General features: G+C 37.7%; 1 protein-coding gene and 1 pseudogene across 1 annotated transcript; both read right to left on the reverse strand.

Moving 5' to 3' along the window:
* Window positions 1-5,136: 5,136 nt before the first annotated feature.
* Window positions 5,137-8,325, reverse strand: LOC125201635 (bet1-like SNARE 1-2). Its single transcript, XM_048099823.1, has 6 exons — window positions 8,146-8,325; window positions 7,187-7,343; window positions 6,212-6,268; window positions 6,059-6,118; window positions 5,875-5,960; window positions 5,137-5,661 (listed from the first exon to the last, which is right to left on the reverse strand). Exons 1-6 carry the CDS (start codon window positions 8,157-8,159, stop codon window positions 5,634-5,636), a joined length of 402 nt encoding a protein of 133 aa, XP_047955780.1. The 5' UTR covers window positions 8,160-8,325; the 3' UTR covers window positions 5,137-5,633.
* A 5,046-nt stretch (window positions 8,326-13,371) lies between these two features.
* Window positions 13,372-15,584, reverse strand: LOC125186222 (annotated as a pseudogene).
* Between the last annotated feature and the right edge of the window lie 639 nt (window positions 15,585-16,223).

The raw sequence follows: 16,223 nt of genomic DNA on the forward strand, positions 1-16,223 counted from the left end.
AAATCGGGTTAAAACCGTTTAAAAATTGACGGAATTGTTAATGTAGGACCAATTGTGATTCAAGTTGAAATGTTTAAGATACACAAATTCAAAAGATAAAGTATAGGACCAAAATCATAAAATGGGCATATATGCAGGACTAGTTTTGGCCTTTACTCTTTCTAAAATTACTATAGTTATCTATTCATAAGCCAAACAATAAACTCGGGTTCTAGATATGAAAGAAATTTATAAAACTCAAGGTTGAATCTTGAAGTCTTTGGTCGTCTCTTATCCGAGTTGCAGCTTCAGATGGATTGGATTACAGATGCATGAGAATTATGTATAGAAGATCGACGAATTTTAAAACAATGAACTGCACTAAGGCTGTGAAGTTGGATGTCTTTCAACGATGAATGTTGAGGAGTTTTATAGATTTGGAGGGTCCTTCTACTATTAGAATTCCGATCTCAAAAGCCAACTCTTGGCTCAAAATAGGTCAAAATGGGCATTGCATCAATTTCAGCGGATGCTGGTTTCAATCCAGACTTTTGGGCACTAGCTCAGCGACGTTGAATGTGTAGCGGAAAGTAACGCTGGGTGAGAGGTCCTCGGCCATCTGAGTTCTAAAGCAAGCTGTCGGGCGTCGATGGTCGACCGCTGGCATTGAGTCAGCACACCGCTAGCCTGCTCTAGTGGTGCTATTTCCTAAATTCAACATTTTTGCATCTTTTTTTAAGTCTTTTTCTACCATTTCTCAACAAATATGTCAAATTAGGAAAATGTAGTACTCTCTCCGTCCCACAAAAGATGTCACACTTGCAGGACGATACGTGATTTTAGGAGGTTTTGTTTTGTGTGTTAAATGGAGAGAGAAGATATAATTTTTATATTCATGTGAGAGAGAACTTTTTCCAAAAAGGGAAATGTGATTGTGGGACAGACTAAAAAGGAAATTGTGACATCTTTTGTGGGACGGAGATAGTATAAAATAAGCAATTTAAGAATATAACTTACATGCATCACAATCGAAACAAGCCAAATCTAGGCCTTCAAAACATGAATATTTTCAAGTCCCCAATTAAACGAAACTTGTTCCTAAACAAAACAAGAAAAAAACTAATAAATAAAAGCAGATGTTACGGCTATACTTCATTGTTGCCTCAGAAAATATAGAAAAAAAATAAAGAGTTAAACATAATAAAAATTAAAACACCATTGCTGGCTCGTTGATCACCTTAAAAATACACGTACTCACAAGTATTTAGATGTGTGTTTATCACTCAGCCATATTTTCCTATCTTACCAAAGAACCTACACATAAGAAGAGATGGGATGAGCAAACTTATACAAAGTCTAGTATACCAAAGAACCTACACATAAGAAGAGATGGGATGAGCAAACTTATACAAAGTCTAGTATAATATGGCTGAAAATAACTAAACCCAAACATAGCAAACATGGACGTTCAACTTGGTACCCAACTTTTTTTTCTTTTTCATATCTTATATGTCTGAATTTTTTCAATTAGGAACCACTACTTTGTCTCTCTCCTTAGCTCTACAACTCTTTTCAACAGATATTAACTATAGTTCCCCAAGAATACGGATATCCCTTTAAATTAGCCTCCATAAAATAAGGCTAAATAGGCTCAAAGTGAATAATACCTAGAAAGAATGACTGATAAGGTTAGTTTTGTGCATTGGTTTGAAGATGAATTCACCATAATTTACAAATATCACCGTTGGCTAGAGCATCAACATCCATGCTCTTAGATGTGGGTCCGGACCCACATTTATTCATTTTTTACTCACTGCTCTTCCGCAAGAGCACAACACCCACATTCATGCTCTTCCGCAAGAGCACAACACCCACATCCATGCTTTTCCGCAAGAGCATGCTCAAGGGTCCCATCATTCTATTATTCAATTTAAATAAAAACATTCCGCAACATTAAAATGAATTAAAAATACCAAAATAATATTACAAATTACTAAAAAAAATTAAATAATTAAAATCCTAAAAAATAAAAATTACATAATTAAAATCCTACAAATTAAAATTTACATAATTAAATCTTAAAAAATACATCCGTAAAAATTGAGCTCGGAGAGCTCGTATCATTGCGTGGTGTAAATCAAGTTGCTCGGGAGTCATCTGAGACGTATCGGCCATATTGACTTGACCCAAAAAGGACCCACAATGAGTTGGTGGGGGTGGAGGCGGCACAAAGGGAGCAGGAGCGGGAGGTCGCGGTGCGGCTGGGGTCCCGGCGCGACTGTTTCCTTCCTTGCGGCCGGCGTTGGGAACTGTTCGGGCCGGTGTTGGGGTTACCCAAGTGAGCTCCAGCAAGCAGGCTAGCCACCTCATCCTCGCCGGCGTCGGATAGGGATACCGACCTCGACCGTTTGGCGGAGGAGTTGGAGGAGGACGCGGCGCCTCTGCTATACTTCGGATGATGGCGCACCTCCTGCCAAGCGTTGAGATACTTGAATGGTTTGTACTGTACTGAACAGAATGGTAGGTCGACATGGCGGCCATGATGATGTCAACCTCGCTCGTGTCGCTCGCTGCCGACTGCTGTTCCTGGAGGTAATACCCCTCAAACTTTTGGATTTCATAGTTGGCTCTTCCAATGGCATTGCGCATCATACTCTCATTGCGCTCGATGGTTCCATCCAGTCGGTTGGCATTGTACCGGCGAGAGACGCGCCACCAAAACCTTTCCCCAGTTTGGTTTGTGCCGGTTTTCGCATCTTCGGAGATTTCCAAGAAGGCTTTGAATAACTTCTCCATCTCCCACGGAGTGTACGGGGTGCGGACGTTGATGTCACCTCTGGTACTGCCACGAGTACGAACACGGACACTACGAGGATGAGGAGGAGCGTCGGAACCGCCCTCCGGTGGCGTCGGGGAACTCCCTCCCGTGCCAGTTTCGGTAGCCCACCCGTACCCCTAGGCATCTTGCTTGTCCACCGGGTAAGGCCGGTAGCCACTCGGAATATGCGAACCTTGGATTTGAGGAGGGGGCGAGAAATCCGTTTTCAGATTAGGGAATGGCGATGAGCTAAACCATTTGTGGTTCCATCCACGGGAGTCGGAGGGGTGATCGACGAAGTCGGACTTTTCATGCAAGAGTGAAAGAGTGAGAATTTAGATGAGAATAGTTGAGAGAATTGTGGTGTGAAATTTTTTGTTTGGAAATGGGGGTATTTATAGATTAAAATAATGAAAAATAAATTAAAAGTGGGAAAAACGGATATATTTTAAATGGAAGTTGAAAAATAATTTTTTTTTAATTTAAAATCAATTTTTATATATATTTTGAATTTTTTATAAAAAAAATAAGAAAATGCCAACGGCTTTGCCGTTGGCCAATCAGCGCGCGACACGCAGCCTGCTCAGCGGCACGGCGGTGCTCGATGCATCGAGCAGGGCCGTGCCGCTGGCAAAAGCACAGCGGCGAGCACCGATGCAGGTGCTCTTAAGTGCACAAATTATTAGGGCATGGATTAGATAGATGTGCCAAGGGAACAAATAGTTGGGAAAGAGTGCCATAGGATCAAAGCTTGTTAACCTACTCCCTTCCCTTCGTTCCACAGTAGTTGAGGCATTTCTTTTCGGCATGTGATTTAAGAAAAAATGTGTTAGGCGAGTTAAGTAAAAGAAGAATAAAGTAAGAAAGAGAAAAGCAACTTAGAAGAAGTGTATTGATTTTTACTAAAAAGGAAAATGACTCTACTACAATAGAACGTACCAAAATAGCAAAACGACTTCACTATTGTGAAACGGAGGGAATATAAAAGAGAGACGGTGTCACTCATCAATCATCATACTCCACCTAGTTAGAAGTTCTCTCAGCCTCGCCTCCTACTCGAACTTGGGTCGACAAACATTTAAACAAACCTAAAAGACAAATTAGACATATAAAATTCTCTAAGCTCTCGAGATCAGGATCAAATCATTGGTGAGTGGTGATAATTAAAGGCAAATATATAACACAAAATTCCTCCAAATTGTGGACCAAATTTTGTGTGAGCTTTCACTCATGAGCTCTCATATATAATAAGAGTAATTAAACCTATCAAATTGCAGTACTTCACATTAAATATGTTTTGATTAGAATATAATTTCAAATGCAATATTGTGCATTATTCCTCAACTATAAAGGCCAACATCTAATCATGTATAATCCTAAAATATAATGATATAATTTCAACAACACAAACCCACGAACTGCGATCCACTCTATTTTGTGTGTTTATAGCAGCAGACTGAAAACATACATTTATGTATAAATATTCTAATTATAATTAGAAAAAATATTATTCGCGAATTTGGAAATAAACTTTTGCACAACTTTCATGCGTACATTAAATTAATGTTAGCACTTCTGCAGTCAGGCCACTTGGTATTGGCAATCATCTGTGAAATTTTGGTTTAAAAAGGACTATTATATGGCAAATTAATTAAGAGCATTCAAGCTGTTCCATTAATTTAAAATAGCTCATCCAATAATCAAGAGTATCTTAAAAATCTCTTCTCGTTATTTTATCACTTTTTTAGATCTTGAAAAATCATTATACATTATGACCCAATTATATACCAGTAGAATCGTATAATGGCAAACGCTTTCTTTTCAAGATCAGGGAATGGATAAATTATAGTAGTAGCAATAAGAGATCAAAAGCAAAGTAAGATTTAATAGTAACATTTCTTTTATTGCGAACATTTATTATACCACTCCAAACAGCTGCAGATGACAGGAAATTATAAAGTAGTGTAATATACATAAATCCAAGAAAATATTATATTAATCGTAAAGAAAATGTCACTAAAATTATCGAAAAAAAAAAACAAGCCCATCTCAATGCCCTCTATCCCAAGATCTGATCATACTCCTCTTCGTGCTATCCTAAGGCAATTGAGTCATTTTATTGGCATAAATTTTATTCTCCCTCTTATTTACTCTTTTTTATATCGAATTTTTCATTTTCTCTCCTACTTTATTTTTTCTATTTTAACCTTTAAGCACTAATTTTTTAAATCTCGTGCTCAAAAGAAATGCTTCAACTACCTTAAGACAGAGCAAATAATCGAAAAAGCACAAAGATCTCAAATTGTCAAAATTTCAGAACTTAAAAGTAATGCAAAACGTAGCCAATGAGTGGAGACACTCTCTCTTGTCCATCAATTTAGACAGCATTCCAACAACATTGTGGTACAATTCAAAATGCCACCTTTTTCTTAACCCAAAATTCTCTCATTGTAGCTCAAGGATGTTTCTCATCCTTATCAATCAGTATATGAGTGACCGGAAACTCACTAAGGATGAATTTGTGATTTACACAAATAGAAATAGGAATAGTAACAACACTAGTTTTGGAAAACAAGAACGAACATGAAACGTGAATATATTTACACGATCCAGTGACTGAAAGGTAGCTAGATGGCGATGTACCAAAAAATGCTATGTTCTGAAATGATATGGTGGCATGCCGTTTAATGGATGGAGCTACGAGATCAGAATTGCCAATACCTGTCCCTAGGCATGATTTCCTAGCTTCAGCAATTATGCAAATAGAGATTGCATATTCCTCATCTGGAGTTTCATCACGAAAAGAACGCTCGAGAATATGTATTTCAATCCTACGCTAACCATACAGGTAATACAAGAGAATCCTGAAAAACAAGGAATAATTAGCACCAAGCAGCACCCATCTTGGCAGAATTCGATGACTTGTCAAGTGTTATATGAATGTGACGATATGTACAGGATTAACCCAAACCCAATAGAATGCTTCGTAACAAAACCCACACCAAGAAGAGGGATTTGTTTCCTTAAAAATTAGATGTGGTGAAAGAAATGGTAGAGTTATAAAAAAGGATGCTCACCTAATCCCATAATACAGCACAAAGAAAGAAATCACAAAATATCCTGCAAGTTTGCAGATTCTCTTATTTGATTTCTTTTCAAACACCTAGAGAAGATCATCAAAGCCAACTTCAGGAAAGCTAAACAGGAAAAGGAATGATTTATTAAGAGAAATAAAGAACTACAGGGATCTATTAAGTCTACCATTTTAAAACGATCCATTGTTCCTGACATAATTCCTCTTGATGCATCCATCGCATTGCCCTTATTAATTTAAAAAGGAAACCAAAACGATAAGAACAATTTTACAACTTGAAAGTGTTTAAAGTTTCCTCGTGCATCCACAGGCATACATACCATTTTATCTAGCATACGGTTGTGAGTCTCCACCTCCTCATGTATGTCCCCGGTCAACTGCCACAAGACAAGTGCCGGTAAGCGATAATAATTTTAACATACCCCACACAGGATAAACTCAAACATTCTGATTAACCCCATTCTGTTAATCTGAATTATTAGTGACACTTCTTTAGTTAGAGTTTATTAGCTTAAGAAACTTCTAGTAGCATACAGACATAACAACATTTTGGTTATGAATAAAATAGCTTATAATTTTCTTCCTGGGGTAGGTGAATCTTGTTGGCATTTCAGGGTTATCAAGCAAGTAAGTTCTGAACTGAGTTATCCCAGCTTATTAGGATTGGAATCTATATTCTTATTGTAGTGTAGATGGAACATACTACCCATTACTTGCTTACACAGCACTGAATTGTTTTAGTCCAGTCAATGAATTCTTCTATTTGTGTTTCACTCTGGATGTGGGAACTAAATTATTATCAATTTATCCTATGAAACTGAAGATTCATCAATACCAAATATGAGCTACAACTGCAGCCACCATTTGAGTCCATTGTATTTGTAAGAACTGATATGCCACAAAACCAATGGATGAATCAAATAAGAATTCCCATGTAAAACCACTGGTATAGTATAAAGCTGGATAACTTGGATCTTATTTCAACAGTTCAGCTCATTTTCAGCAGGCTACAATGGATTAATATTGGCTTGTCATAAGACAGACTGTGATTAGAATGCCATCAGAATGAAGATGGTGTCCGTCATCTTTTGAATTAGGTTCAATTGAACACACTGGGGTCAAAATGTGCATATTAGAATGACTTTTTTATACTACAACTATATCTAGCAGCTGACGGAAAATGTACCATAATGAAAATAATAAAACTATAGCACCAGTACCACCACAACTAAGTAACATACAGTGGCATACTAATAACAAGAGAAAGTTTTGTTGTTTAGGAAGGTGGTTCTCACACGTTTTAAAAAGCTAACTCTGTCATGCAAACTATCCATAGTTTGCTCATTGTTGTGATCATCCAAGCCACTTGAATATGATGAAGAGGCCCTGAGTCCACCCGCTTCAAGGGTGTCCATGTTATCAAAAAGGGCAGACCTCGAGCCTTTGTGATCCCTGTGCGAATATAACTTCATCATTATTCAACAGTAAATGTAACATATAAGTCAATTTTTTCATTAATATTCTAGCATGAGCATGTAAGACAAGCCCTCTCTTAACAATCATAAAGTGGCCTAAGTTCTTTTACCCCATTTCAAACAAAGATCCCATTGGATGGGATCTTTTCTCCAGATTAGATATGAAAGAAGAGAACAAGTAACTCTTGAGCCCATCCCTCACGCAGAAGCTAATCGATAATTATCCTATACGATGCTTACTGGAATCATATAAGTCACACGATTACCTTCCAAATTCAACTATGTTATCTGTGTTTGTTGTACTTATTTTAGCCTACCTCTTCCTACATAATTTCAGTTTCACATAAAACATGATTTACAACATGTATATGTACATATTAACTCATTCCTAAAACCCTAATCCAACCACTTACTTTTCTGTTTTATTCAGATTCAAAATGACTAGCAATAGCAAGCTTGGGAATCGCAGATAATTTTTGGCTTCAAATACTTAGCAACGGTGATCAAACAATCATGCATCGTTTAATGATTTGGAGATAGGAAGCGTCCACAACAAGGCTTCACTCTTTTCTGAGGGAAAAATTAAATAATCCCTAAATTCGCAATGCATCATGTGAGAACAAGTCCAACTACATTTCAATTCGTTCATTTTTCATTTGCTCCAATTTTCGGCACAAATGAAATCCAATGGCTTAAATAAATCTACAGATGAAAAGAATTCCAGATATTGATATGCAAAAACAACATTCAAAATAATTGATGCAGAAAATCACACTAACCTCCTGTAACTCATGATAACAGAATAGAATAACAGCAAATCAGGATGCGTGAAAGCGACGAATGAAGAAATTTAGCGGATTCTGCAGATCTACAGAAAGTTTTAGCAGTGAAATCGAAAATCCTCTGCTTTACATTCAGCTGCACATTCTAGAATATGTGTAGGGAGTATTTTTTTAATTTCTAAGTGTTTGCCAAAAAAGTATTTGGGCGCTACACATTTATGTTTAGTAGTACTACTAGTAATTCTTTGAGAAATTTGTTATTAATATTATAAATATTTTACCAAATTTTGGTATTTTTTAAGAATTATTAAATTAATTTAAAATATTATAAATTTTACATTCGTCTGTTATTTACTTATGTTTAGGGATGTTAATTCAACCCGAAACCCGTGGGCCGGCCCGAACAATTCGGTAATATGAGCGGGTTAGGGCTGTAATTTTATTACCCGAATACAAAACGGGTTAAACGGGTTGCGGGACGGCCCGATGGGTTGTGAGTTTTAATTATAAAATATTAAGTTTCAGGGATTTTTTTATATTTTTGAATCCTCAATCTTCGTTCTACACAATCATTAGTCTTATTCAATCTTCATTCTACACTTTTCCACTCGATCCCACAATATCAGCTTTCAAGTTCCATCTCAACTCATTATTGAACCGTTCCATCATCTGCCACTATTGTCTTACCACCACCAAAGCCAATCAAGACAAAATTAAGAACTAACCCATCAAAATCTTAATATATTTATCATTTTAATAATGATTCACATAAGATATGATTTTTAATTTTCATAAAGAATTAGTTACGAACAATGCCATAATAATGACACGAACACGAGCTTTAATTTATATTGTAGTTGACCGAGATGAAAGGCTTCTTTTCAAGTACTTATTGAAGAAAACTATGAAAATTTGAAGATTTTATATGGTTCTAAACTAAAAAAAAATATCTAAAATTTAAAATCATTTTATAGAAGAAAATTTTGATACAAGAGATTATTTTCGAAAGCTTTTAGGCCCGAATAGCCCGATGGGTTAGCCCAAAACCCGACAGATTAGGGTTAAGGTTGAAAATTTATGACCCGAAAAATCCATAACTCGAATGGCCCGTACCCAAATAGCCCGGCGACCCGAGTGGACTGGCCTGAATCCGAACGGGTTAGCCCGATTGACATCCCTACTTATGTTCATGACACATCATTACTATTGGCGACTAACTACGTGCCTTTTTAAGTAGTCTAAAATATCTTAAATATTTTAAGGTTGCCCACGTAGCATAATTTTTTTCCAAAAATATCTTATTCAAATCATGTTGAAAATAGCAAACAAATATAAAATTTATTATATATTTTAGATGAATTTTAAAATTTATGAAAAATAGTAGAATTTGGCTAAAGGTTACTCCCTCCGTCCCGCTTTAGAGTCTTGGTTGATCAATTTCGGACGTCCCGCTTTAAAAGTCCCGGTTGAGATATACTAATAAAAGATGCCTTCAAATAATTAGACCTGTTAAATCGGGTATCTGTGGATCCCTGATCCGAAAATTTCGGGTGCCCGATCCCGAATTTTTCAAAATCTAATACCCAACTAGAAAATAATTTCAGGTACCCGGATACCCGAGTCGGGTATCTAGCCTGATTTTGAATTTTTGTTTTATTATTTTTTTAAGAAAATTAACAACAAACTTTTAAAAATACAAACTTGTAATGCATCTATGTGGGACACGCTGAATCTGTTGCCGAAGGAAGTCCTTCCACAAGGCAACCCCGCAATGTGAATCATTTATGCATCTACATTTGGGCTTTGATGCAGAGGTGAGTTTTGCTTGATATCAATAAATTGTTAAGTACAAAACTTGCTTGTGAAAATGTGATCTATCATCTACCTTAATGTGCTGTTAATTGTTTTGGTTGTATACAATTGCGATGGCTGATTAGGGAATCAGCGACGACGTAGGGATCCATCACATAGTAGTGAATGAATGGGAGAGAGGAGTTGATGCCGATCAGAATGTTGTTCTTATCTCTATACCACAGCCATGGCATCAATATCAAACTTGACCTCAATCTGTTGGGTACCACAGGTGGGATTCCGTCAAGACGGAAACTTCCTTTAGATTTGTTGCCCCGAACACTCCCTTTCACCTTGAAGGACATTTGATCTCGACACTAGCCTCACCATCTGCGAAAAAAGTCTGGTGTTCGGAATGTTGCCATGGCAGTCGGAAGATTACCGACTGCCATCATATACTTAGGAAGATTACCTCCTTTCAGAGGCAAGACATTAACCACCTGCAATGGATGAAATACGTAAGAAACAGCCACAAATATTTACTAGGATCATTACAGCTATAGGCTATAGCTATTCTCTTCCATGGAAAATACTCGGCAAGAGTTCTAAAAGATGTAGCGCGCGTGTGATGTAGCACTCACAAACCCACATGACAAGACAAGGATGGATGTTGCATCATGCACAGTACAGTCATCACAAAATCCATGGAAAGCAGCCTCATTTAATTAGGTAAATAATAAGTTAATACCACAAGGCTGTCTAACATATAGGGTACTTCAAGTCTGATTCTGGCTAGTTGTGTCTTGAGATGATCAAGTGGGCAATACATGGTGTTAGAGCATCCGCAATGGTGCATAGGCCAGCCATTCTCTCCTCTGCCACGTCAGCAACACTAAAAAAACCACCTGCCACGTCAGATTTAGGCCAGCCATAGGCCAGCCGCAATAAAAACAATTCAAAATATACTATACTAAGATTGGGGTTGTCAATCCTGACACGTAACTCCAAAAAGCTCCTAAGACCCTTGAAAAGTCCTCACTCTCAATTAACGGTGCCGTTTTAAATGAAGCTAACTGTAGTGTCTACTAAGTGGATCTAACTCGCTAGAACTCTGTCACAGTTATGAAGCAAGTTGTATTGAATCATACATAATTGTGTCACTCAATTATGAAGCATCATGATTAACTTAGGGAAGAAACAAAGTAAAAACAAAACGGATATTAAATAGAAAACGGAATTGTATAACCAAAGTTGCTACTAACACATCCCTAGAATCCTATGAGTTTAGTTACACATGACTGAATAAACTAAAAACATAGATTGAAGGGAAAACAATTTGAACATAAAACTAAAGCAAATAAAACCCGTAGGTTGAATCCTTGTCGTTCTTGATGTTCTTGAAATCCTTCTCCAACTCCTTGCACAATTGAAGTACTCTAGCTTTTGATCTCTATGAATTATTTTGCAAGTAGAAGCTCTCTAATTTGATGAAGCTTGAGGTCTTATTTATAGGGGAAGATTATTCCTCATCATAGAAGGAAAAGACTTTCAAAGTTTGGAAAATCTTGGAGCAAATCTAGGGCTGGTCGTAACCCCACGTCGTACACTAGGGGTGACCGTTCCGTGGCTTGGACCGGCTTCATCGTCACTGACCCAACTAGTCAGTTGTACGCTTTCGTCTTCGACGATCATGTCAGGCAGATAATGCAGCGTACATTATCTCTAAACGCATCCGACACTCCCACAAACGCGTCGGGCCCTTGATTGCCGCCCATCGAGAGACTGAGCACACCAAATGCGCGCTCCACGTGCTTGCGCGCCGACTCCTGTCGTTCCGCAAAGCAGGCCTTCTTTTTCATCACTTGTTTGCCTTGATCGTCTCTTCACAAAGATCGGCCACCGAGGGTATATCCCATCCGCGCAGTAGCTCATATCATGCCGTTGCCGCGGGCCACTAATGAAATCTTCGGGAGTAGGGCTTCGAAGGTACTGCTCACCGAAAATGCTGATCACGCCCCCACAGAACTCCTTCAGACATTTCAGGGCTGACGACTCACCGATGTGGAGGTACTCATCCCACATGTCTGCCGCGCCTCCGTAGGCCAAGCTGCCTGATTGCCGCCGTGCACTTTTGGATAGGGGTGTGGCCGGGTCTGCCAGCCGCATCGTGCCTGAAGCGGAAACACATATATTGACGCTCCAATGCCCTAACGTGCGCATAAACAACTCCCTGCGCATCTGAAACGCCGCCGGAACATGTTGGCGGGAAACCGCGGGTTCTCCGAAAAGTAGTCGTCGTACAGCCGCTGATGTGCAGCGGCGTGATCCCGATCAATCACCGCTCGGTGGTGGACAACTCGTGGAGGGCGAGGTATCGCCTGCTGTTCCACCATACGCATGTACCGCTCCATCCCGCGGTTCATGTAGGCCTCCATAGCCTCGTTCATCCTCCGTTCGTACTCCTCAGGATCCCCACCACTACCACTACCGCTACCACCCGCGTGATCCATCGCTCGATGATGCTCTTGAACAGAAAGTTAGAGAGAGAGAAAACTCGTTAAAACAAGTGGTGCAAATGAAAATGAAACGAAAATCGCGTTTATATATGATTTTTAAAAAAAAAAAAAAAAAAAAAAAAAATCGAAAATCGGCGCTGGCCGATCGCTGGCCGATCGGGCCTCCACAATGGCGGCTAGCCGATCGTCTAGCGTTTCGGCCAGCGACGAGCGATCGGCGAGCCCACGCCGATCCGCTCACCGATTTTGCGCTGGCCGACCGCAATGGTTCGGCTAGCCGATCGCCAGCGCGACGAATCGGCTAGCCGGTCGCTAGCCGACCATTGCGGATGCTCTTACATTTCACTAATCAAGTAATCATTATGGACCTATCTTTGAGAGACTATCTTATTTGCTCAATCTCTACATCAGACAAGTGTATCTTAACTTCAGAGATTAGAAAACTCTAGCTTCTGGATCCAGTAGTCAACTTTTAGAGGTATCAAGTCATATTTTGAAAACAATAGTAAACACTATGTATGGGAGATAGCTTTTAGATGTATCAGGGTTTCATAGGAGTAACTCTGAAATTCCAACCAATACTAGGTGATACTAAAAGATACTCGCTCCGTTCCTTGTTAATAGAGGCATTTCTTTTTTTTTCCCGAGTGTGTGAGTTGGCCAAATAGTAGTGAGGTTAACGTCTGAGGCCAAAGGTCTCAAGTTCGAGTCCTCCACGGCGCAGCTTTTAAATTTAAAGTATTGAATCATAAAAAAAAAATGGTCATTTCTTTTCAGCACGGAGTTTAAGAATAGAATAGTGTGTTAAATGGAAGAATTACTTTTTGTCAAAAATAGAAATGACTCAATTAACTTAGAATTTCCCAAAATAGAAAAATGGTTCTGTTAACATGGAACGGAAGGGTACATAACATCTCTAGTAAGCTTTTAGCAATGAAATGTCAGTAGTAAACAATAAGATGAAACCACACCTCCAATCCCCATCAATTTGTTGTACTTTTGGTGCCTCTCAAAGAGAGGGAAGAGGAATTGAGATCACAACATTTTGCAGATCAAAACTTGGAGCTTCATACTCTAAGTTCACATAGGTGTCATTGCCAGAAAAAGAAGGCCAGCAGCTAAGAAGTAGACCATTTACAAGATGGCATATCTTTTTAATGTCTCAATTGACCATTTACAAAATTAAGTAGTACTTTGGTTACATAGAAGAAAATCTTACTTGACAATGGCACAAGTGACTCATCTGCACTTTGCATTCTCCATTTCATTGAACTAACATCTTCTTAAGACCCAATATGCTTTCACCATTGTACAAATCTTTATTTATGTTGGGATGGGTCTTAAATATAACTCCAGGATTATCGCCTGTCTCGATCTGAATCAACATCAGAAAACAATACTCTCAAAAGCATTCAACATGAAAACGTCTTTTCAGATCGGGATACAAGTGAACAACAATCAGGGCAGTAACAATAACTGAGGTACCTGAACTTGGATGAATCCATCCTCCTGGTTAAGTATCTGGAGTGGTAACATTCCTTGCAGATCAAAGTTGTCAATACCACCGTCCCGTTTCAATGTTACATTAAGCTTTTCTTCAATACTTAATGTAACAGGCTCACTTGGCAGGGACTGACCAGCACTTGGTCTCACATCTTCAACCTTCAGCCTTGAGACTTTAGAGATTCCAAAAATTGGTTGGTTCTTTGTGTTTTCCCAAGCTTCATGCCAAAATCTTTTGACGGAGCTGTAGCAGAGGATGGCAGACGACCTAATCATTGTAACCCGAAAGAATTAATACAGCTTAAATTCAACAAATTTACCATTAAAACATTTTCAACTTTTACCAGTAACATAACTAACTAAACATTTTGTTAAAAGTATTACTGTATAATAACATAATCTTTCATATTTAATACTACTAGTACTATTTTTTTTAACTCAATATAAAAACTAATGACCAACTTGTATCAATAGTGACACACTGAACAAAATAACACTAACCAAGAAGATGAACTCAGAATATCATCTTCATAAAACTTGTTAGAGCATTCTGATGATACAGGTCAGTACTTCCAATACAGATTGCTGCAAATTTTTTTAGAGGGCAAACCTTTCTGCTTAGAGAAGGAGTCCCCTTCGGTGCTTAATCCAAAGCTAGAACCACCTCCAAAACCACCATTGCTGCTAGATATGCTAGTGTCACTGCCAAAGCCACTGTCGATTCTTCCAATACTTGATTGCGATGACATAAATCCTTCGTTGTCACCTCTATTCTTCTCAATCTATATAGAACATGTAATTAATTAATCGATCCATGGTATATGAAAAATGACAAACAGAAATTGAGCAACAATGAGCATTTTACCTTGCTTTTGTCAATCTCACTAGCCTTTATTTTCATGATATCCTTGGTTTCATTGATTTTACTTTCAGGACCAACTTGTGTAGTTTCTCTTCATGACTTTCCATTTCACATTACTGCTTTACATGTGCCGCTGTGACATTTTCCTTGTGTCCCAGTGAGATAACTTCATCAAATGCAAAAAGAATGTCAATATAATCCTAGCCTAAACTGCAACGTTTAGGAACAATCACTATTTGATTCCATGGTATATTTCTAATCCATACATTATAGTAATAGATTTGTGTCTTTGTAGATCAACTTGAAAGGTTGAATTGATAAAGGTGCCCTCTCAACTTAGTTACGTAGAAATATCTTATTTGTCAACTAAGAGTATATACTTTTAAATTTGTTGTTCAAGACTAAGTAATTTGTAATTTGTAATTTGTAATTTGTAAATAGGCTCGTTGTAGTTTTGTTGAAATTTACAAGTATATTTAAATTTATGGTTCAAGACTTCAAGTCTTTTGTAAATTTTGAATGATGTACGTTGTACTTGTAACATTGTTGAAATTTATGTCAATAAAATTGCAGTTGTCATCCTTATTATTTGGATTTAAATTTTGCAAATTTTATAGATAAATAAAGCCTAAAAGACAAAAAAAAAAAAAGAATTGCCGAACCGGACCAGAACTGACGGTTTCGAGCCATGAGCTGGAACCTTCAAAATCCATGGCGGGCCGGTTCAGGCTCAATGATTTTTGAACCGTGAACCATGAACACATCTACACTCAACCATATCTATTTTTAGTGATTCATCAATAATCACTTAACTGTCCAATTATATACTACTCCCTTCATCCCATACGAGTATGCATTGTTTCCTATAAGAGTCTAATTTTTTAAATTATTCTCTCTAACGAGGGGTAACCTATTTCTACTAATATTTTATTTACACATCTCTCTTACTTACTGGTTGTGCAGTAAAGCTCATGCCCAACCAAAATTGAATACTTGTGTGGAACGAAAGGAGTATTTTTCTTTATTTTATTTTTAAATAATACTCCATCTATCCACCATTTAAAGAGTCATTTTGCCTTTTATTTTAATTGTTCATGATTTATAGAACCATTTATTTTATTTCATTTTTAGTATGCGGACCCCACATTCATTCCCTAACATTTTAGTCTCACGGTCCATTATAAAACTAATAGTATTAAAAATGGGTCATACATTCCACTCACATTCTCTTTTTACTTTCATTCACAAAGTTAAACGTATTTCTTAAAATTTGTGCCGAGTCAAAATAGTTCTTAAATGTTGAATGAAGGGAGTAATTTCTATTTGTTTTAAATTATTTTTATCGTAAAATTAAAAACACAAAACATAACAAATTAAAAAATATAGACAAACAAATCGTAAAA

The sequence above is a fragment of the Salvia hispanica genome, chromosome 1 (assembly GCF_023119035.1).
Source record: "Salvia hispanica cultivar TCC Black 2014 chromosome 1, UniMelb_Shisp_WGS_1.0, whole genome shotgun sequence".
Lineage (NCBI taxonomy): Eukaryota > Viridiplantae > Streptophyta > Magnoliopsida > Lamiales > Lamiaceae > Salvia > Salvia hispanica.